The 24621-nt window shown below is 37.2% G+C and overlaps 1 protein-coding gene and 1 non-coding gene across 2 annotated transcripts in view; one reads left to right on the top strand and one right to left on the bottom strand.

The window, feature by feature from the left end:
• Positions 1-15897, top strand: part of ADAMTS19 (ADAM metallopeptidase with thrombospondin type 1 motif 19) — a 262774-nt gene extending 246877 nt beyond the window's left edge. The window contains exons 22-23 of the mRNA XM_069591632.1: positions 11706-11883; positions 14614-15897. Coding sequence (XP_069447733.1) covers positions 11706-11883; positions 14614-14765 — 330 coding nt within the window. The 3' untranslated portion in view covers positions 14766-15897. The remainder of the gene's footprint in view (positions 1-11705; positions 11884-14613) is intronic.
• Positions 10822-10893, bottom strand: TRNAQ-UUG (transfer RNA glutamine (anticodon UUG)). Its single transcript has one exon. It is a non-coding gene; the product is annotated as a tRNA-Gln (tRNA).
• Positions 15898-24621: the final 8724 nt, after the last annotated feature.

The raw sequence follows: 24621 nt of genomic DNA, 5'->3' as shown, positions 1-24621 counted from the left end.
TATGCTGATCTTAACCTACCTATTGAGAATCATCTCTTTGTTCTCATTAATTCAGTATCTCCAGTAAGCTCAGACCTGAGAAGTTTGTACTTTTACAATCTCCACGTCTTTGTATATACACTTTATCACTAAAATGTATTTTTTTTTCCAACCATCCAAGTCCTTTAAGGACTATCTCAAGTACCTCATTTCCCCAATAAATAACAAAATGTGTTTTGCACTTATCGACTAGATTAATTTTCCTCAATTATTTACTGCCTTACATTGTTGCTGTCTTAACCCTTTAAGCCCTTTCACATATTTCTCTGAATGAACATAGCATAGCATGACAAGCAGTGATTTTTATTGAATAAAGAACTGCTTAAACTTTTTCATCGAGTAAGCAAAAAATGTATGATACATCTAAGCATTGTATTTCTTTTCTTCTGATCTATTTTTCTGACTGTAGTTCTATAACAATTACAATGTTTCATATATTTTTCTAGGAAAAATTAGTAACTAGCTTGTCTTTCTCCGGGAATATTAAGGTAATCAATATAATTTTATGTAAACATGCAACTCCCTTGACCTTTTTCTGTATGGTATATCAAACTACTTAAAACTGTGATTTTTTTAATAAAAAAAGTAAATCCAGCCGCATTTGTGTAACGAGCTATTTAAACCTGAAGGATGCTGCAGGTTGAGCTTCAAGGAAGCTGGCAGACCTGTTTTGCATTGTCTGGAATTCATGTGTCAATACCTGACAAAAGGTTGGAGAGCAATGATCTAACCTAGAAGGAAGGCAGCAGATAGAAACAAAGCACAGTTAAGAATTTTCTCTGTGAACTGGGAAATATTTGGTATATTTCAGGTTGGAATAAGTTAAAGGTTGCTATATAATGTACTCTGTACTATTTTAAATCAAGATTTTATTTACTGAAAACAAAATAAAAAACACACACTTACTCTAACATGGTCACAGAGGATCTGATCCATTTTTGACATAGGGTTGTTATACTAGACCTGGAAAGTATTTAATTGGAAAAGGAAATTCAATCACTGTCTTTCCAAATAACTGTCTCTGGTGGGAAGATGTTTCCCTGGGATGATAGTGATAAAATAGAAATGTACTGCTGGTCTTTTTTCACCTCTGCAACATCCTGTGATTCATAAGCTCAGCACTGACAGAATTGCAAATATGCCCAAGACTTTGTATGTATTAATTGCTTCTTAATGTAAAACATCTTGTTTTAATTCCATCATTGTGGTGATCAGTGTATATAATTTGATATAAAAAATGATTGGGGTGATTATTATGACCTTTCATAACACATTCAGTTCTCTGCTAATCGTTCTTAAGCAATCTGCTTGATTTTTGCCACACACATTTCCTTGATTTGCAGTAACTCTATGCAAACATTCTCATGAAAGAGACAAAAATAGTTGAACTGTAGAACCAAGCGATGAATTAATTAAACACATATGCAAAAAAATCCTCAATGTCTGACCTCTAGGAATACATTCAATCCCAAATATCCATGTGTTAAATAAAGCAGATGAACTATGTTTAAAGATGTTGCAACACTGACCAAAATAAATTGCAAACCTTAAAAAACAAAGCTAACTTTTGTTCCTTAGTATGCTTGTTTCACACTCACTTTATTAAAAAGTTTAAAGATGGAACTGCCAAACATATACATAAATGAATAGGAATGCTGTGCTAATAATTTCCAGTAGAAGTCATCATTTAGTTTCCTTACGAGGTCCACACTCCACTGTGAATGCTACTTCACTCTCGTTAAACTACTTTGGAATAATCCATTTATTCCCAAAGACAAATTATCCAAGTCAATGCTGTTAACCTTGTTAGAGATTGGCACTTATCATTATAAATTATATCAGGTTCTATAAGATTGTCTATTATATTGGTTAAAAAAAGTTCTGTCTGCCAGTGACAATTTTCTCTTAATTTAGGAATTCCTATTTCTTACAGAGGCCAGCTGGAAATGAGTAAAGCATTACAGAGCCTTCCTTAGCTGTTGGCCTGGAGAATACACATTCTCTCCAGAATATATATCTTTGGCACAGTCTAGAAGGAAGGAATCTCGGGTAATCTCTATGCTGGCCAAGTGTGAGAATTATTATTTTTAACCCCTAAATATCCTGAAATTGGGGGATTTTTTTCAAGGAACTTAAAAGTAGACTAGTTATATTTCTTATCCAATAAAACTCCAAATAAATACAGTAGTATTTTTATTTCTGGGTTCCTGCCTCTTTGGTATAATGTTTAAAAGAATATTTTATGGGACTCGGCAGGTTGAAGAGTTTTACACTAACTTTAGAGTTTAACATGCACAGATTAACAGGCAAACAAGTTGATTATTTAACCTAAGTATACAAATTTACTTACAGCACAGTGTCCCGATTGGTTCCCAAACGTAGGTTATCTAAATATTCAGAGCAACAACTAGCACTGAGCATTGCCTGTGTGCCTGTTCTGAAGTCCTGAAAGGAAAGGTGGAAACTAATATTTAACCAGTAACTTTAACGTTTGGCATTTTACCATAGGATCCCAATACTGAAGACTAGATAGGGAAATCTTTTGTAGCTGAAAGTTGCATAAGCAGAATATATCTACTTGATCCTAGAACCCATGGAGCCCAGAATCAGTGCAAAAATCAGAAATCAATGGGAAACAATGAGTGTCTCTTCTCTATATAGAAGAGTAATTAAGAGATATTTATAGATATCCCATTCATAAAGGGTTTTTAAGTGAAATTAAGTTTCAGAAGCACGTAGGTTACTCCTTAGACAAAAGGACACTGTCCTTTGGTGAATTTGGCAGAGACATATCAGAAAGATTATATCATGAGCCCTTATGGATATTCCTACATGATTCATGAACTTTCAGTGACAAATAATTTTGCACTTTACAAAAGTGGATTCAAGTGGTACTATGGATGAGCTTTGAGAACCTCCTAAAATCATGTTCACTGTCTTTGTCCCTCATTTTGACACTCTATAAACTTGTAGATAACCTATTTATTAGTGCCTGTGCAGTCATGTTTCACTCATGTCAGTGTATTACAGAGCATGTTTGCTTTTATTCACTAATAGTTAGTGGATTTATGCCTCTAAGCATTGTGGTATTCATAGAAATTTGGGGGAACAATATATGTAGATTATTTTAAAAGATACGTATTCTTGATAAGCATACTCAAAGCCATCATGAAATGAATATTTCTATATAATATAATAAAAATTTAGTAACAGAGTATACTCATTCCTTATATGTTTATTTGATCCACCAAAGTGTATTTATACCAATATGCTATATAAGAGTTATTTATCCTCAGTGCATCAGATGAGGCTTGAAGAAGAATTTCATCAGGCCGCAGTAATTTTATAGCACACACAGCATAGTGAAATTATAACATCCATAAAATGTCTCAGGATAAATGGCCTTTCCCTAACACCTAGTATAAGGTGTTTACATATTTTTCCAAGTATTAAACCAAGTTCTTAGCAGCACTATTAATGCTATAAATAATACTGTCGGGATGAAATGTCCATGGTCCACTCCTACTAAAATTTGAACTTACTACAGTTTTTGAGCTGTGGTGGAAGCTCATCCATCTTTGTGGTGGGAGAAAGAATTCCACACCATGGCTGGTCCATGAGATGGACTTCCTGGCTATTCAGACTTCATTTCAACCCTTTGTTTTTAGGACAATGCCTCAGTTGAGAATTTGTTAAGAATTTTTTGAGTTTGTTTTGTTTCCTACTTTTTTTTCTATGTCCCTCATTTATTTACATTTATTCACAGACCACAAATTTTTCAGATCATGCTGGCATCTTAACCTGCTTTTATTGGCAAACCCTGCCCACTCAGGGCTAGCATCTAACTTAGCAAATATAACTTTCCAAGAGTTTACATCTCGATCACCAGACCCTTGTTGGCCATTGTTGGAATATGATAAACATGTGAGTTAGGTAAGTGTCTGCTGTACTCTTCCATCAGCTTGGATATTGCTTATTCATCCCCAAATATTTCCTTTTCAGTTTATTCAGATGAAATTTTCTTAGGTAAAATAAAGTTCAGTTCACTTCAGTCGCTCAGTCGAGACCAACTATTTGCGACCCCATGAATCACAGCACGCCAGGCCTCCCTGTTTATCACCATCTCCCAGAGTTCACCCAGACTCACGGCCATCGAGTCAGTGATGCCATCCAGCCATCTCATCCTCTGTCGTCCCCTTCTCCTCCTGCCCCCAATCCCTCCCAGCATCAGTGAGCTCTTATTGTGTGGTGTAACAATGACAAAAAGTTTTAAATAATGGAAATAGTTTTAAGGGTCTAGAATACATGATGTGAAAATGTTAGTCACTCAGTAATATCCGACTCTTGGCAACCCGAGACTGTAGGCCTCCCAGCCTCCACTGTGCATCAAATTTTCAGGGCAATAATACTGGAGTGAGAATGGTTCCAAATAGGGAAAGGAGTACGTCAAGGCTGTATTTTGTCACCCTGCTTATTTAACTTCTATGCAGAGTACATCATGAGAAACTCTAGACTGGATAAAGCACAAGCTGGAATCAAGATTGCAGGGAGAAATACCAATAACCTCAGATATGCAGATGACACCACCCTTATGGCAGAACCTGAAGAAGAACTAAAGAGCCTCTTGATGAAAGTGAAGGAGGAGAGTGAAAAAGTTGTTTTAAAATTCAACATTCAGAAAACTAAGATCATGGCATCTGGTCCCACCACTTCATGGCAAATAGTTGGGTAAACAGTGGAGAAAGTGACAGACTATATTTTTGGGCTCCAAAATCACTGCAGATGGTGACTGCAGCCATGGAATTAAAATACGCTTACTCCTTGGAAGGAAAGTTATAACCAACCTAGATAGCATATTGAAAAGCAGAGGCATTACTTTGCCAAAAAAGGTCCGTCTAGTCGAGGCTATGGTTTTTCCAGTAGTCATGTATGGATGTGAGAGTTGGTCTATAAAGAAAGGTGAGTGCTGAAGAATTGATGCTTTTGAACTGTGGTGTTGGAGAAGACTCTTGAGAGTCCCTTGGACTGCAAGGAGATCCAACCAGTCCATCCTAAAGGAAATCAGTTCTGAGTGTTCATTGGAAGGACTGATGTTGAAGCTGAACCTCCAATACTTTGGCCACCAGATGTGAAGAACTGACTCATTTGAAAAGACCTTGATGCTGGAAAAGATTGAAGGTAGGAGGAGAAGGGGATGACAGAGGATGAGATGGCTGGATGGCATCACTGACTCAATGGACATGAGTTTGTGTAAACTCCGGGAGTTGGCGATGGACAGGGAGGCCTGGCGTGCTGCAGTCCATGGGGTCGCAGAATCTGACACGATTGAGTGACTGAACTGAACTGCATAGCCATTCCCTTCTCCAGAAATCTCATTTTAAGAGAGAATATAGTCTTCTTGCTAATTTGCTACCATTTGTATTCATTGTTCTCATTCATTAAACTATTTCTCTAATCATTTTAATAGTTCAGACTAAATTATTGAGGAAGTTTCCTTTGTCATATTTAGTGTTTGACATGAAAACTAATATAGACATAATTTAATACAATCTTAGAAATTGTCACTAAATATCCTAGGTCAAGAAAGAGTTTATTCTATTATCAGAGAAATCTATAATGATCTTATCTAAAGATAATGCTCAAGTACAGGCAATGTCATCATTTTCTCAGGTAGATTGAAATGATCAATACATTACGTCAAAACAAATTCTGTTTGCAGATACTTTAGGTGGAAAAGGGCGATTACTAGCATCATTTTTTTTCCTGTGCCTTGTTATTGAAGTTTGTTCTAAAGATTACTGTTTCCCTTTTTTACTATAGTAAACCTAGTACATCAAGATTGTGTTTCCTGTTTAGAATTAAAGACTTCTAATTCATGGAATTGATTCATGAGGCGCTTAGTTTCAAAGGTCCTTCAGGGCAATATTAAAACTGTTTGGGGAACAGACTATTTGTCAGACAGTACAAGTCTCTCTTTTTAAATAACTTTAGTCAGGAAACATTCCTTGTAAAAGAAAGATCAATGGCAGCTTATCTGGTACACTCTGTGGTGTTCTTTTTCTTTTTTTTACCAGTTGCTGGCAAATTGATTTTGACACTTTAGCATTTTGGCATTCAGTGGGCGTCTAGAGTGCTGCCTTGTCGCTAATATATTTTAACCTAGTACATATGTGAAGAAGTTTAAAATATATTAGGAAAAAGATTGAAGGGAGGGAGAGAGCAAGGAAAGAAGAAAGGAAGGAAGAAAAAGGGAAAGAGAAATTCATTGAAATTGACCCGAGATCTGTAAAAACACAATGGAAGGAACATTGTATTTGGAAACAGAAGATTGCATTTGAGGTTTGTTTCTCCTTCACAAGGAAGATGTCTTTATCACTTTCTCCATGAGTCCTTCCCTGATCATCCCATTTGAATTGCTAAACCCCATAGCCCAAATTTTCCCAGTCTTCCTTCCCAGCTTTAGTTTCTCTATAGCACTTGTCAATATCTGATATACAATGTATTTTAACTCTTGACCTTTTCGCTTCCCATTAGTAGAGTGTAAACTGATTGCAGGCACAGATTTTTGTCTGTTTCATTTACTGTTATTTTCTGGTATCCAAAAGAGCACTTGACACATCAGAGAGTTTCACTAAAATCTGTTGATTGAGTGGATGAAAATGGGCTTCCCCGTTGGCTCAGCAGCAAAAGAATCCTCCTGCAGTGCAGGAGGCACAGGAAATCCAGGTTCTGTTCCAGGGTCAGGAGATGCCCTGGAGGAGGGCGTGCAACCTTGCCTGGAGAATCCCATGAACAGGGGAGCCTGGCAGGCTACAATCTGTGGGGTTGCGAAGAGCCGGATATTAGGTTTATGAGCAAGATTAACCAAGGTATTATGTATAAAAGCATATTAGATAATGATTGGTTTATAATAGGTATTTCATGTGTCCATTTACCATCTAATACATAGATCTATCAGTAAATCGTCTACAGATAGTGTGACAGTGTATCCCAGATTACCCAGGACCATCCCTTTTTATGCCCATAGTCCACGAATAGTTATCAGAACTTCTTTCACAAGTGCTCTGATTTGGATGTTAAATTCTATGATCACTCTGTCTAAAGAGAAAGCATGCTACTTAATTGTCATTACGGCAAAAGAGTTTATCTCATACCACATAGCCTGTGTTATAGTAACACAACTCAAAAAAAAAAAAAAGCCTTCTAATTAGGTTAAGAGATTATTCCGCAGGATAGAGGAAAAAGAAATATTTCTGTTAACATGAAGAGAAATATTGGCAATCTTCTAGTATCGAGTAGTACTACATGTCCCATCTTTGATTTTAGTGCATATTAGTTCAAACTCCAGTACAGTGTCATTAGCTGTGACACTGAGTGCATTTTGTTTCACTTATTTGCGCCTCTCTTTTCTCCTGTGTGTAAAAGGAGTAATAATAGTGCTCATGGGCTTCATATGAGATATTAAAATAAATGTAACCTATATCTGGCATATAGGTTATGGCATATAATAGAGTTATATGCCAGTATCTGGCATATAATAGATCCTAAATAAACACCAGCTTCATAATATTAATCATTTCTGCTGTTTTTAGCTTCTGCACAGAACCCTGAACATGGTGGGTAATCAGTAAGTATTTGAAAAGCCAATAAACAATTGAATATTCTGAAAAATTCAAGCAAAATATAATTTTGAGACATTATTGGACTGCTATCATGCCAATGTTGGATAGTACAGTGAATAATTAGATAATGAATTTGCAGTCTTTACTGTTATACAGTGCCACTGCTTAAAAATTGCCTGACTGCAGTAACTTTAAATAATAAATTATTTGGAGTGTTTCCTTTCATAGTAATTTAGACCTGAAAGTGTAGCTATGATCTACCACAGTGCCTTACTTAACGAAAAGGAAAACAGTCCCAGGCACATTAAATTCTAGAGACCGTATTAGAGCCCTGGTCTCCTCATTTCAAGCCAAAATTATAGTGACTTTTCCTTTTAATATTTGTCTGTCTTTAATCATAATGATGTGATTTGAGAAGATATCCAATTATTCAGTAGTACCTTCTATAATAAAGTAGAAATAGTTTAGAAGATACTTTGGCATTTCAAATATGTCTGTTTATTTTTCATACATTTGAAATAAATTTTTACCACATATATTTTATAAAGAAAATGATTACTAGTAAAATCTTGATGTTTTTATTATTGAAGTATTCTAATAAAAATTATATTATAAAGCTGTTAGGCTAATTTCATAATAAAGCTTATTCCATTAGTTTCAAAGGCAGAAATGATGCCATTTCAATTAAATGAACTTTTTTCTCTTTAATTTTCTAAAAAATAATTTATGGAAGCACTCTTCAACCATTATCTACTAAAACTGTGTATTCTGAGTTATCATGTATATATAGTTACTTTGTGATCCTGGAAAAAATGACGTTACTTTGGTTTACACATGTCCTTTGGAGTTAATATAAGATTAGTTGAAAGGGTTGGTAATAGTCTATGATTGATTACTAGACTTGTTTGACATGTGATTGAGAACCTTTTCTATTACTTCAAAAGGAGTTCATCTGTTATAAAATTTCTGTTCTTTTCATGTCTCCAATATCGTGATTACTTTCAAGATCTACAGAAATTTTAGAAGCAGATACTAGAATGATACATTTCCACACAAACTTAACCACTTAAAGTTTTTAGTTTAATTATTTGAGTTTTCCTGAAAATATTACTAAGAAGCATGTTGTCTGTATACATATATCTATTAATAATATTAAGAATCTTCCAAAGGACAAAGACCATGTAAACAGTGACTCCTCTTATAATAGCTTTTAAATTATAATAAAGCTTAAACTAATAGAAGCATTTAGGTCCTGTAGAAGTTAATGAGAAAAAAAGTCAGATTTAAAAGGGTGTAATATCCAAGTTGTTCTTGTCACATGCAAAGAAGGTTTTATGTAGAAGTATTTATAGAATTTAGAAACATCAGTTATCTGTAAAGTAGATGCATAAATGGCATGCACATACAATTGTTACTGTGTTATTCTTAGCTATTTTTGTACATGATATATGTTTTATTATTGAAAGTGATATGACAGTGAGCTTAATTTCAAGAATTTACCTAGAGACACACTAGATGCCTGAAATTTACCAAGAGACACACTAGATGCATGAAAAGATATTTATCAGAGATAAGAAGTAATACAAACTGGGCTACATCAAATGTAGAACATATACTATTGACCAGTGTTTCCCATACTCAGGCTGTGCAGCAAAATGACGTAGGTACTTTTTTTTTTTTTTAATGTATATTCCCAGATTCCATCTGTTTCCTGCCTTAGGAATTCTAGGCTTTAAAATATATAGTTAAAAAGATTTTTTTCCCAAGTGATTCTAAGGGATAGCCTCAGATAGATAGGTATATGGTTTTAAACCATAAATGTTGCATAAATATGCATGAGTTGCTGGGATAATTGTGGAACACTTCGTGAAGGTAGTGGATTTGAGATTGTGATTTGACAAGAGACCAGGCATCCAGAAAGGAATCCTTCTATGAGCACGGTTCTAGTTGTAGGAGTAGAAAGTACATGGACATGATTAGTGCTTTATAGAGCAAATGATTCCTAAAGCAGAGAGGTAGAAAATTAAATTTGAGGAGGTAAATGCCAGCCTGGACATTCAAGGATATTGGGGCTTTATCTCGTAGGCAATGGGAAACTCAATAATTGAAGTTTCTCGAAGGAGATTATGTATATAAAGCAATTTTAAAGGAATACATATTCTCTGTTAATATTTGTAATTGACTAGAAGGCTGGAGGCTAAAGACAAAGTGAACAGTAGCAGACAGACTTGTGATAAGGGTTTGTGTAGAATGCTTCTGCTGATGAAAATAAAACGAGTTGGAATCCAAGATGATAGTAGAGGAAGAATTGAAAATTCTTGAGAAGAAAATGCAATCCTAATAATGACTTGGTAAAATATTAAGGGAAACAGTTACAAAATTGTGCCTGCATATCTAAAAGATGACAATCAGAAAGTATTGACCAGTTTTCAAGTAGAATATGCCGAGATCATGTTTTTAAATAGATCTAAGTTTTAAGAACTATTTGGCCAAATATGACTGAATCTTTATTGTAAAGAAAATATAACTAGTAAATAAATATTTTCAAAACACAAGCATATTCCCTCTGTCACGTGTAATTTTTATATTTTCTCATTCAGCTAGACCTCAGCTTATCTGTGTAACAAATTAAATCTAGTGATATACATGGACCCAAGAGACTTCTTTAATAAACAGACATTGTACATTAAATATGTTCTCTGAAATAACTTACAAATAAACTATATTTATCTGAGATACAGGTACATTACATTATCTCATTACAGGAGATACATTAAAAGGCTGTCTTACTAGAAAAATACAAGATTTTCAAATATTTGCACAATTTTAGATATGATGTTATCTGCCAAGATGGACTTCTTAGGTGGCTCAGTGGTAAGGAATCCGCCTGCCAACGCAGGAGATGTGAGTTTGATCCCTGAGTTGGGAAGATTGCCTGGAGAAGGCAATGGCAATCCACTCTGATATTCTTGCTGGGAAATCCCATGGACAGAGAAGTCTGGAGTGCTACAGTCCAAGGGTCCCAAAAGAGTCAGACACAGTGACTAAACAACAACAATCTTCTAAGACATAGCAATGATTTCATTAACACATCAGATTGATACACCATTTGGTTTTGTTTGTTTGTTTGTTTGTTTTGACCAGGCTTGCAAGATCTTAGTTCCCTGACCAGGGATTGAACCTGGGTCCCAATAGTCAAAGCATGGAGTCCTAACCACTGGACCACCAGGGAATTCTGCCATGTTGATGTTATTAATAAACATTTTAAGGCCAGAGTGGATGAGTACATTGAAAAATTATAATGAGGATCCAGCTCTCAGTTCAGTTCAGTTCAGTTGCTCAGTCGTGTCCGACTCTTTGCAACCCCATGGACTGCAGCACACCAGGACTCCCTGTCCATCACCAGCTCCCACAGGTGGTGTATAATCTACACAGCTCCACAGTTGGGCATATCCAACTGTCAAGCATCAGTGACTAAATTAAAGAACAGCAAGTCATTTGTTGCAAACTAGATATTAAAACTTTAAAAACTGTCGGTCCAAGTGTGCTACTGGTATCGCCCACTATCTTTCCCAAGTCATACTCTCAAACTTTTTTTCATTTTTATGTTACTGAAGTTTAGTTGATTTATACTATTGTATTAGTTTCTGCTGTACAGTAAAGTGATTCCATTATACATATGGGTGCATTCCTTTCCATATTCTTTTCCATTATGATTTATCACAGGATACTGGATCTAGTTCCCCATGCTCTACAGTTTGACCGTGTTATTTATTCATTCTACATATAATAGTTTGCATAACTTCATCTTCTCTTGAATTGCCTGTGTCCTTCATCACTCAAAGCTCTGCCTTAGGTCAGCTAGGTGTTCTAAACTGCATTGTGTCCAATTTATGAGCAGCGGTGTTTCTGACCCTTGTTTTACATCAACCCTGGATGTTGTGGCTCATGTCAGTTTTAACAAATATAAGGAAAACGTGACTCACAGCCCAGAAAAAGGAAACAGCAAAAAGAACAGCTGACAAAACCTTGTATCTCTCCTAGTGCTCAATTACCTGTGGCAAAGGAATGCAGTCGCGTGTTATTCAGTGCATGCATAAGATCACAGGAAGACATGGAAATGAATGTTTTTCTTCAGAAAAACCTGCAGCGTACAGACCATGCCACCTGCAGCCTTGCAATGAGAAGATTAATGTAAATACTATAACATCACCCAGGCTGGGTAAGCAGATCAAAAAAAGGGAGTGATTTTGACAGACATAGAAATGAGCATGGCTTCTTCTGTTTTATGTATCACTTTAAAGCTTAGTTATCAATCTGTACTAATTAGTTTGCTTCTGACTAAATTGGATCTATTCAACTAGATAGTCCAAATGATCATGTAGTCTAAATAAAAACTATTTTCATTCCTGAGCTGTCCCTTCAGAGTCAGGCTGTGGAAATGCAAATGCCGTATCACTCAAGATCAGCCTAAAAAGGGTTGGAGGATGTAACCACATTTTTTATTCTGACCAGTCCCATGGCAGAACCCTCAGTTGAGGTAATGTCGGTGGAAAGGTGAAGCTGTAGTGTATATCTTGGATCTCTTCGTTGTGATCCTGGGTACAAATTATCCTTTGGAGAGATAAAGAGTAAAAAACTCACTTTCAAGGATAGCAGGTACATGGATCTACACCGCTAAACAAAAGGTACTGATTTTTTCACATTTAAGGACATAATATTAAATACAAATAAATAGTAGTAGCATTTATTTGTCGGTGGAAAGGTGAAGCTGTAGTGTATATCTTGGATCTCTTCATTGTGATCCTGGGTACAAATTATCCTTTGGAGAGATAAAGAGTAAAAAACTTACTTTCAAGGAGAGCAGGTACATGGATCTACACCGCTAAACAAAAGGTACTGATTTTTTCACATTTAAGGACATAATATTAAATACAAATAAATAGTAGTAGCATTTATTTGTCGGTGGAAAGGTGAAGCTGTAGTGTATATCTTGGATCTCTTCATTGTGATCCTGGGTACAAATTATCCTTTGGAGAGATAAAGAGTAAAAAACTTACTTTCAAGGAGAGCAGGTACATGGATCTACACTGCTAAACAAAAGGTACTGATTTTTTCACATTTAAGGACATAATATTAAATATAAATAAATAGTAGTAGCATTGATTTACATAGTTTTCTGTTATAAAAGGCTTTCACATATATTCTCAGTTACTGTCAGTCTAATACAACATCAAGAAGTAGAGTATGTATTTTAAGTAATATATTCTATATTTGCATAAAAGTATTCATGAATGCATTAGCCTTTATTTTTGTGGCAGTCAGCAGTTTTTAATAGCACTGCTGCCTGGATGTCACTGGGTTCATTTGTTTAACATTATGTGTTGTTTTTTTAAATGAATTTTTATAGTAGTATAGTTGATTTCCAATGTTATGTTAGTTTCTGTAGTACAGCAGAGTGAATCAGTTATACATATACATATATCCAGTCTTTTATATTCTTTTTCCATATGGGCCATTGCAGAGTATTCACTAGAGCTCCCTATGCTGTACAGTAAGCCCTTATTATCTATTTTATATATTGTAATCTCCCGATGTATCCTACCCCCTCCCCTTTCCCCCTTGGCATACTGAGTGAAATAAGTCAGACAAAGAAAAACAAATATCATATAATATCACTTACATGTGGAATCTCAAAAACTGATGCAAATTAACTTATTTACAAACATAAATAGAGTTACAGCTGTACAAAACAAGCGTATGGTTACCAGGAGGGAACACCTTCAGTTTTAATTTGTATGTATAATCTCCAGAGAATCAGTTTAATCATACAGAATAATACTGCCAAAATTCAAAGAGCTAAATTGTCAAAGATACTTCTCCAAGCATAAGTTTCAATCAAATGGAAAAGTTTGGTTCTTCATGGAAATATAAAAATTCTCTTTTTTAAGCCAAATAATTAACATTTCTAAGAAATAATCAGTTCAAGTAGAATTAAAACTAGTTAAGACAAGAAGTTAAGCAACCCTAGAGCAGATGTGATAAATCCTTGTATTTAAAAGCAACATAATCCCTTTCTCCAACAATTATTTGGAGTCCTTCTTGACATAAAATGTGGCATAAAATAATGAATTAAAAGAAGAATTAAATTAAAACTCCATTTTCTCTGTTTATTTTTTCTCGAAGGACATCCCCAAACATAGAAGCACAGTGGTTGGAAAATCTAAGGTTTTTAAAATGTAAGATAATGAATCATATTAGAATAGTGGCTAAAGATACAGTCGCAGCAGACTGTCTTTTATTACACATGCCAGAACATGCTATTTCTTTGGAAAAACTGGGGCCGAATTTACCTCACTGAATTTTTTATACCAAGAACTCATTTCAAACACTTCATTACTGTAAATTTTAGTCACTTTTGTTAATCAGCTTTGATTTTAGGGATGCGTGAAATTGTGACTCTTAGATATCACAGCTAGACATGTCTGCTGTCTAGGAAACCAGGAATGTGAAGTAAGCGTAAGCAGATTTTTGTTTTGCTGTTTCTTTGCAAGTTCATCCATAATAGCACTTATTAATTTGTATTCTCATAATGGTGAACATATTGAACACATTCATTTTTCTTTTTAATCTTCTCAACTAAAAATCCAAAAGAAGATTAAATAGAAGTCATGAAATGGAAACTTAAAAGCCATTTGCAGTACACTCATCGGCTTTGGGAAATCTATCTTTAATAAGTCTATAAAAGCTCATGAGTAAGGCCACTATACTTCTTTATTATAGAGTGTGTGTGTGCGTGTTTGTTTATCTCTGTCTTTTATGTTCTGGAAGGTCATGTATATGAGTCAACATGAATGTACAAAATCCCCCCACTTAAATGATTGCTGTTTGTTTCTACTCAAGACACCTAGTTTCTCTGCATGTATTAAGTTCCCTGTGTTTTGTTTCACAGCTGCTCTGACTTTTAAGTGCCTGGGAGATCAGTGGCCTGTGTACTGCCGGGTGATACGTGAGAAGAACCTCTGTCAGGACATGCGGTGGTATCAGCGCTGCTGTGAGACGTGCAGGGACTTCTATGCCCAAAAGCTGCAGCAGAAGAGTTGACCTCTAGCAGGCTGGCTGGCTAACAGCTCTTTGCAATTACGTTATTTATAAACACACACACTAGCATGTTTTTCAGACCAAATATTATCAGATTACATATAATTTAATCAAATTAATTAATTTATTTTTTTTTTGCCTGCCAAACATCCAATATGGTGTTTGCTTTGGTTCTACAAACATTTTGATTTATACTATATGGCTTCATAAATAATTTTATATAAATAAGTTGGATCCAGTTTCCAGAATAAAAGTAAAAAGGGAAAAACAAAAACCAATCAAGATCTTTAGACTTTAAAAAAATTTTTTAACAATTTTTTTTTAAGTTAGGGCTGTCTCTAAGGTGCTACTCTCTCCCTGACAATACCATTGAGTTATCCAGAATATATACTAATTTAGCCTAATAGTTTAGTTATATATGGAGAGATATCATTTTTTTTCCTTTGGTATCCTGATGCAGAATTTGCCCATTTTCTGTAATCTGCAGGAGATGTGTAAGCGTAACAAACCTCATAGTGTTGAACAGGTTTTTAGAGAATGTATTATGCATTGGGTTCAGATTTAGAGATATCCATAGGAAAAATTCTACTGTAATTATAACCTTATTTTAATAATGGAAAAGAAAAGTCTGAATAGAGACTTTGATCATGTTCATGAACATGTACTTGAACACAAGTATTGTAACAATGAAACACTGTAATGATTTACACTGAATCACCATTGCACTGTTGATATAGTGTAGAGAAACCGTTATAGAAATGGTAACATCCTACAAAAATGTGTATTATTTTAACATGTTGTCATTATATTTTAGCTTTTTAAAATATTTTGAACAAAGAAAGTGTTGATCCACCCATTTCCTTGTATCTTTTTAGCAGATTTATTAGAGTATAGTACTTAGCCTCACAAATCATAATGAGAAGATTTACTGTTTTTCAGCCTTTTCCCTAGGAACAAGGAAAAACAAAAAACTTATAATACTGTGGTAGTTTCATTGTGTCTTTCTTTTTAAAAATTAAAAAGTTTTACAATTCTGTGAAACGTTTAAAAACCAGTTTAAGGTTTTCTTGTGAGAAAATATTGTACATGATTCACATGATTTCTTAGATTTTTCAATAAAATATGTGAAACTTCCTGTTGGGAGGCAGTTCTTCATGAGTCTCTCACATTTCCACATGTCTTGACACTGTCTGCTTTTGTTCTGGACTATCTTCTAAAGGATGTTTGTGTAATGAACAGCCTTGGAAGGTAAAGATAGTGTCTTTTTTGGAGCAAAGGGCAAACATGCTTATTTCTCATTATGAAAGTTTCAAGTTCCCTAAAACTGGGATCTCTCTCCTGTAACACAGTTCACTGAATGTGCAGGTACTGCCTGGCTCTCTTCATGCCATCCTGTGGGAAGTGGGGTTCAGGGAACTGGTGCAAGAAATGCTGATTCTCAGGCTACTGCTGTTGCTGTAAGTAATAACGTTCTTTGTCTCTATCCCAGGAGTTTTATGTCTTCTGCAATGGCACCCCACTCCAGTCCTCTTGCCTGGAAAATCCTATGGATGGAGGAGCCTGGTGGGCTGCAGTCCATGGGGTCGCTAGGAGTCGGACATGACTGAGTGACTTCCCTTTCACTTTTCACTCTCATGCATTGGAGAAGGCAATGACAACCCACTCCAGTGTTCTTGCCTGGAGAATCCCAGGGATGGGGGAGCCTGGTGGGCTGCCATCTGTGGGGTCGCACAGAGTCAGACACGACTGAAGCGACTTTAGCAGCAGCAGCAACCCTGAAAGTGTGACAGGCTAACTTGATAGATTGCAAGCAGAATAAAACCTCAAAATCCTCATAGTTCTGAAGACTTCCCTTATTAATATTTTCACCTTCATTTTCATATAAGGTATAGTTTGTTTCTAGATTGTCCCTTACTATGGGTATCCTTTAGTTGCTGAGATATAAAACCAGTCAATTTCAACACATCTTATGGAAGATAGTAGGGGAATGCGAGAGGGAAAACTTACATAGTAAGAGAAAACATTCTTAACCCATCCCTTGATTCCCAAATCCATGAATTGGTGCAGAAATGTCACCATTTACTGATCGATGAATTAGACCCTGCACAGCATCTTAGAGAACCTCCAAAATGTCTTCACCCCGCTGATGCCAGAATTGAATACTTGGGGAAGAAAAGGCATTGTTGCATCATTCTGTCAGGCCATTTGTTCAGGATGATGGGGGACATGGTAATTAATACTGGAGATTTCAGAAAACGTCAGTCCGCTGCCACACTGTTTACTGTAATATGAATTCACTGAAAAGAAACAATATCTCATATGGAACACCCTGATAGTGAATGAGGCTTTTGGCTTTGCAGGCTGGCAATACACATCCATATTCAGGGTAAGTGGCTATTTCTGTGAAAATAGTCCACTGCCTGTTCGGTGATTAAAGTGATCTAATGCCATCTTATTGCAATCCAGATGTTTTGCAGGACTGACAAGGACTTGGAGCATGGTTTGAAAATTGGTGATGAAGAAATTTTGAAGAAAAGGTATGTGAATAACTTACATTCCATTTGACTGCTCACCAAAGAGCACTATCAGGAGGGGGCGCTTAATCACCAGTTGGACAAGTTGACAAGTTCTGTGTATACTGGCCAGTCTCTTTCACTAGCCACCTTTGTCCTTGCCCATGAGCCGAGGAACAGAGACAGTAGTGGCAGGACTAGAGATTATACATGGGTTCAGTAACATGACCTTCCGCTCACCAAGACCCCTCTCCAGCTACAGCCATCGCAAGGGCTCAGCCTAACAATAGCAGAGAAAATATTATTCCCCAACATGGCACCATTCTATGGCAGGACTAGCCCACTGCCTTGATTGTAGTAAGATTACATTAGTTCACTTTAATCATCAAACAAGCAGTGATTTGTTCTCACAGAAATAGTCACTTACCCTCAGTATGAATTTGCCTCCCCAGCCTGCAAAGTTTCTGCCAAAACACCATCCATGAACTTATCAAATGCCTTGCTCATGGTTAGGGTATTCCATACGGTGTGGTTTCTGTTCAGAGAATTCATATTACAGTAAACATTGTGGCCATAGATTCATGCCCATGTAACTCTGGTACTGCCATGCTCAGCATCACCTTGAAGCAGATGGCCTAACAGAATGATGCAATGGCCTTCTTTTTTTTTAATATTTTGTTCTGGCACCAGCTGAGTGGAAAACATTTTCGGGGGCCTCTGAGATGTATATGGTGTGATTCCTCTGAGTTGTTATGTATGGTCTGATTCATCAACCTATACATGGTGATATTTCTGTCTAGATTTATGAATTCAAGAATCAAGGGGTGGAATTGAGAGTGTCTGCTCTTCCTGTGTAATTTTTCCCTCGCCCATCTGTTTAAATTTGTGATAATCCAGTGTAATTCTCCAAAATCCATTGATCTTCTGTAAGGACAATAGGCAGAAAGAGTGAAAGAATGAATTAATGAATTTATCACGCCTGCATCCTTCGATCCTCTTTGGTAGAAGTAACTCTCATCGCTTCATGAACACCGTATTGATTTTCTTTTTAACTTTGGTATGTAAGGGCCAGTTCTAGGACTGACAGTGCCGTTACTACCATAAAAGCCCTCATTCTACAGATCATGGAGTTAACCAGTGAAGCAGGAATTCTGCCAGTTTCTGAGTATTTCTCCTCCAAATGTTCCTTTCAGAATTAGGGAAATAACTGTCGGATATGTTTAGGGACTCTGATTCAGTATGAGACAGATTTAAGCCAAAGCTTAGTTAAAATGTTGGGCTTCCATAGACTCTTGCTCTGACTGTGGGACTTCAGTGGCAGTTCAGGTCACCAGCAATTAGTATCGATTCAGAGTCGGTAATCTACAAGGCATCCAAAAGTCTGATTACTTCCCTCTTCCCAGTACACTCATCCCATCAGGGAAGACTAGAAGTTAGATTTACAGTATGCATTTTGGAGAATTTGCAGCAGAATCCTTCCTGTAAAAGATATAGCCTCCCCTTTTTTCAGAAAGTTCTGGGTCTGTGAACCTGCTGTCACATGGAATGGATCAAAGAAAAGGAATTCCCTGGTGTGGTGATTCAGGTCATAGTTATCTTCATCAAGTCTAGAGATTAAATGCCTGGACAAACCAAGTAGGACTTTAGTAGCGTGCTCATCTCTTTCAGTACTCTGGCCTCTGTAATCAATTAACCAATGCCAAAAACTTTGTAGGTCAAACCTTTACCTTTACCCTTTTGACCCTGCCTGCCCCTTAAACCATACCTATCTGGTCCCTGGAATTTAAATGCCCTTGTAGAATTCCATCACCCTCATTAAATTCAAGAAGCTCTGTTCTGTGGCAGCATTTCCCAATGTCCTTTCTGGCTTACAGAGAACAGCTACTATGAAGTTCTTTAAGGATCCAGTACTACCTTCACCAGTGTATTTTTCAAGTCCTGGTGAAGGAAATACCCTTTGGACCCTCTTAGGGGACAGATTTAACACAGAGATGAGCACATCTATGTGTGTGTGTGTTTTTTTTAATCTCTCTTCAGTTCAGTTCAGTCGCTCAGTCGAGTCCGACTCTTTGCGACCCCATGAATTGCAGCACACCAGGCCTCCCTGTCCATCACCATCTCCTGGAGTTCACTCAGACTCAGGTCCATCGAGTCAGTGATGACATCCAGCCATCTCATCCTGGGTCGTCCCCTTCTCCTCCTGCCCCCAATCTCTCTCAGCATCAGAGTCCTTTTTCTCATGAGGTGGCCAAAGTACTAGAGCTTCAGCTTCAGCATCATTCCTTCCAAAGAAATCCCAGGGCTGATCTCCTTCAGAATGGACTGGTTGGATCTCCTTGCAGTCCAAGGGACCCTCAAGAGTCTTCTCCAGCACCACAGTTCAAACGCATCAATTCTTCGGCACTCAGCCTTCTTCACAGTCCAACTCTCACATCCATACATGACCAAAGGAAAAACCATAGCCTTGATTAGATGGACCTTAGTCAGCAAAGTAATGTCTCTGCTTTTGAATATGCTATCTAGGTTGGTCATAACTTTTCTTCCAAGAAGTAAGAGTCTTTTAATTTCGTGGCTGAAGTCACCATCTGCAGTGACTTTGGAGCCCCAAAAAATAAAGTCTGACACTGTTTCCACTGTTTCCCCATCTATTTCCCATGAAGTGATGGGACCAGATGCCATGATCTTCGTTTTCTGAATGTTGAGCCTTAAGCCAACTTTTTCGCTCTCGTCTTTCACTTTCATCAAGAGGCTTTTTAGCTCCTCTTCACTTTCTGCCATCAGGGTGGTGTCATCTGCATATCTGAGGTTATTGATATTTCTCCCGGCAATCTTGATTTCAGCTTGTGTTTCTTCCAGCCCAGCATTTCTCATGATGTACTCTGCATATAAGTTAAATAAGCAGGGTAACAATATACAGCCTTGACATACTCCTTTTCCTATTTGGAACCAGTCTGTTGTTCCATGTCCAGTTCTAACTGTTGCTTCCTGACCTGCATACAGATTTCTCAAGAGGCAGGTCAGGTGGTCTGGTATTCCCATCTCTTTCAGAATTTTCCACAGTTTATTGTGATCCACACAGTCAAAGGCTTTGGCATAGTCAATAAAGCAGAAATAGATGTTTTTTAAATTCATGTATACTTTCCTCTTTACTACAAGGAAGCTATAGTATCTCAGTTTCATTCAGTGTAGACTACCATTAGGTCCAATTTTCAGTCTTATTATTAGAGTTACTCCCAGACTTATGAACTAACAATGTGAATCCAGAATCTCAGCTTAGTGAACCCAATTTAAAAGCAACTAATAGAATATTGTATTCCTTTTACCCTAATTCATATAATTAAAAACATTCCTATACATATATTTTGGGTTTCAGTTAATGTGAATTGGTGAAATCCTGCAATTCCTTTGACCTGTATGTTAACACCTTACAGTCATACTTTTCATCTGGTTCTGGATCTCCCAGGACTTGAATCTGAATACAGATTTAGAAGATATCACAGGTGGTAGGACATCAGCAGTATAGTTTAAAAGGTTTTATTTCAAGGCAGTCATAAAACCTTTCTGGTTCCCAACTTGGACCTTGAGCTGTGAATGTAAAACCACAGGCTTATCTCTTTCTCTATGTTCTCCACCTGAGTTAGAAGCAATGAATCCAACCCCAAATTCCTTATTCTATTTGTTTCTATGAAAAATTTTTATTGCAGCAGGTATTTTGTAACCCAGAACCTTGCTTTCTCTAGGTACTTCACTCCAGGTGACTATCAGTGAGAGTTTATATAACCATTCTGCCCTGAATGACCAGGGTCCTACTTACTACTTGTCATTAATGCCTTTAAGTCTAGTCATATCAGAGAACTAACTCCAGGATTCATTTGTAAAATTCTGTTCCTTGGAAGCACTTCTCATACTGGTAGTTGCCAGGGTTCAATCAGCAAACCTGTGTTAGGGGATGACAGATTTGAACTCGTACAGCTGCAAGAAGAGCTGGGGAAGTGAAGGTCCGTAAGAGCAGCTGAAGGATGAGAGCAGTCACCAACCAGTCTGAGCAGCCAGGCACGACTAGGTAAGTGTAGCTATGAAGGAGTGATTTGTAAAGACGTCTATGAGATGCTGTTGCCTCTGTTAGTTTCTTCCTCTGTAGGACCACAACCAGATATTGGGTAATGGATCTATTTCCTGATGGTCATCAGGGCCTACAGTTAGAAATAAGAAATGGATGTGGAACTCAGGAGAGCAAAGGCAATCTAGAACCTGCCTCTGCCTCTGTCACTGTATCTGATTGCAAAAAGAATTTCAGATGAATGGATGCTGCTTCCATTTTGCCTTCCAAATCTCATGCCAGTTTCTCTTTCAGCCACTTCTAACCCTGACTCACAAAAGGAAGGGGATTCTGGAAAATGAAGTTGGCCTTTTGAATGATTTTTAAAAAATATTTTTTATAGTAGATCCTTGTTGGTTATCTATTTTAAATATAGTAGTGTGTACATGTCTATCCCAATGAAGTTTGCTTTTTAACTATGGACAATAGAACTTCAGGTCTTCCCAGGTGGAGCTAGCAGTAAAGAACCTACTTGCCAGTGCAAGAGACATAAGAGACACAGGTTTGATCCCTGACTTGGGAAGATCCCCTGGAGGAGGCCATGGGAACCCACTCCGGTACTCTTGCCTGGAAAACCCCACGGACAAAGGAGCCTGGCAGGCTACAGTCCAAAGGGTTGCAAAGAGTCATGCACAATGATTTCAAATTTCTTTTATCTTCCCCCATTTTGCTTTATATCACAGATGACTGAAATGAAAATCCATTTCTTATGCTCTCTTAAAATAGCAGAGAGCCTGTTTTAAGCACTTAATATATGCTAAGGGTTCTCTTAACCACTGTACCTATTAAACCTCACATCCGCCTTGTGCTGGTGCTGCTGCTAAGTCGCTCCAGTCGTGTCTGACTCTGTGTGACCCCGTAGACAGCAGCCCACCAGGCTCCCCCCATCCCTGGGATTCTCCAGGCAAGAACACTGGAGTGGGTTGCCATGCACCCTTGTAAGGAACCATGAATACCTTCACATTGTAGCTGAGGAAACTGAGACCCAGAGAGATGCAGAAACTTGCCCAAGAGCACAGGTTAGTTACATGTCATAGAAACACTCTGACTTCCGCTTCTGTGTGCTCAGGTAACCTGACTGCCTCCCTTATTCATCAGTTTTGAAAATGTTATGTGGTAGATGCAGAAGGATTTATAATCTAATCACAGGCTTTGTTTCTAATCAAAACTCTCCAACTAATTTTCAAAGTTAGATAAGTTTATGAACCCAACTGTTCATCTGAATATTGTCCAGACTTTTCCAGTGGAAACATTTTCGGGTATTTCAGTTGGTTTGGCATAAGAAAGGAAGGGACTGAGGAAGGATGAGGAGAAGAAAAAAAGAATATGCTTAATTAGTATTTAGATAGTTTGGCCTAGTGAACCACATTTAATTCTATTTTTATCATTCTCATGTTTCAAAAGACTTCTAGGCCCAAATACAAGGAGAAATGATGCTTTTATGAACATTTGTTTTAAAGAAAGAGAAATGATTAGGTGCATGGTAAGAGTCGAGAAGGCCCAGATATCCAGATCTCTATCAGATTATTCCTACAGTATAACTACTTATATTTATTTATACTTTGTTCCTCGAGAATGAAGGTATTAGTGACAGTGAAGAAATAGAACCCCTAAGACAGTATTTATCCAATCGTTCTGAGGTCAGTGTTTTGTAGTGTTGAAAGGCGAACAATGAAATGGGTGTTATGTGATCAAATAAATTTGGCAAATGCTAGCATTAATGACAGAGAAGGCAATGGCAGCCCACTCCAGTACTCTTGCCTGGAAAATCCCATGGATAGAGGAGCCTGGTGGGCTGCAGTCCATGGGGTCACTAAGAGTCGGACATGACTGAAGTGACTTAGCAAGCAAGCATTAATGAAGCGGAAATTCTCAGTCTTCCGTGCGAGTCTGTGCATTATAAACTACCAGAAGAGAATATGGAGTATGTCATAAATATATCTAGCAGTAGGATCCTTTTTTCACTGGGCATGATTGATTGAAAAGCAGAGCACTAAGCCATTTTTTAATCAAATTTAATTGCATTATCAATTTCCAGCCCTTTCTAGGGCTCTGAAAGAGGTAACACCCACCATTATTTATTGAGCAAAGGGCTTTGTGAGGTTCTTCAGACATGACTCATGTGAGGATGGAAGCATCCAATAAGGCTTCTCTTTCATGATGTATCCAGTAAAGTGGCTCATAAACAAAAAGAGAGAAATATATTATCAAACAAAAGATAATAAGAGGATAAACAGATCGCTCTGAAATTTCAAAGGAAGGAAAAATCATTTCTCTTACTAGAGAAAATATGTGAAGTTTCTGTGAAAGGCTAGGTGTCAGCCATGGCCGGTGAAGTATGATTAGGAAGTGGTCAACATCCAGGGTTGGGAAGAAATGATTCTAGGCAGGACTGGCCTCAACAGAGGCACGATTTAGGGGTGGAGTGAGAGTGGGGCTTGACCCGTAGCAGAAGAGGGAGGAGAAAACATGATTTTCCGATTGTCAGTCATGTAGGCTACCCACAGGGATAGTAGTGAAAAATAAGAACTGATGGTTTAGGAGTGATGGTAGACAAAGGATGGTGGGAGAAGATGGGCAGTCTGAAACTGGAAAGGAAAGAGATCGTGTAAAAGGAAGGAGATAGTGTACAAACTTCTGAGTGTCTAGAGCACAGTGGAGGAATCTGAAAGGAAGGGCGCCTAAGGAAAACTGATGGCTCATTTCACCTACCTCATACTTTGGCTACGGAAAGGATCTAATCAAATATATTTGGATCTGGGTTTTGTGTCTCCACTTGCCAATGTAGAGAGCCAAAGAGAAGTAAGGTTCTTCTTGAAGATGTGTGTTATTCCCCAAAGAATCTTTTAGGAAAAGCAAACAGCCTGAGAAATATTTGCTCATTAGATGTGTTCTGGCAGCCGCCAGCAAAGTCCAGAGAGTACCAAGGACATGCACATACACATAACACACTTGGTTCTTCAAACACGGATGATTTGCCTCTTATTATCAACTGCCATGTGGAGTCCTTCTTTCTTTCTCTGATAAGTGTACTGATCTAAAAAAAAAAAAAAAAAAAAAACAAATATTTTAAGCATTGTAAGACAGTGATAGAGTTTGGGTCCAAAAATTATTAGGGAAAACACTGGTTGTTTATTCCAGTTTACAGCTATCAGTAGGACACATTATTTTTTTCAATACCCTCATGTTTATTGCCATAAAAAAAGGGAAGTACTCTCTAGCGTCTGCTTGATTCAAGAACATCCTG

Source organism: Ovis canadensis, chromosome 5, assembly GCF_042477335.2.
Source record: "Ovis canadensis isolate MfBH-ARS-UI-01 breed Bighorn chromosome 5, ARS-UI_OviCan_v2, whole genome shotgun sequence".
Lineage (NCBI taxonomy): Eukaryota > Metazoa > Chordata > Mammalia > Artiodactyla > Bovidae > Ovis > Ovis canadensis.
The sequence above is the reverse complement of the archived record's forward strand: the minus strand, read 5'-3'. Positions and strand labels throughout refer to the sequence as shown.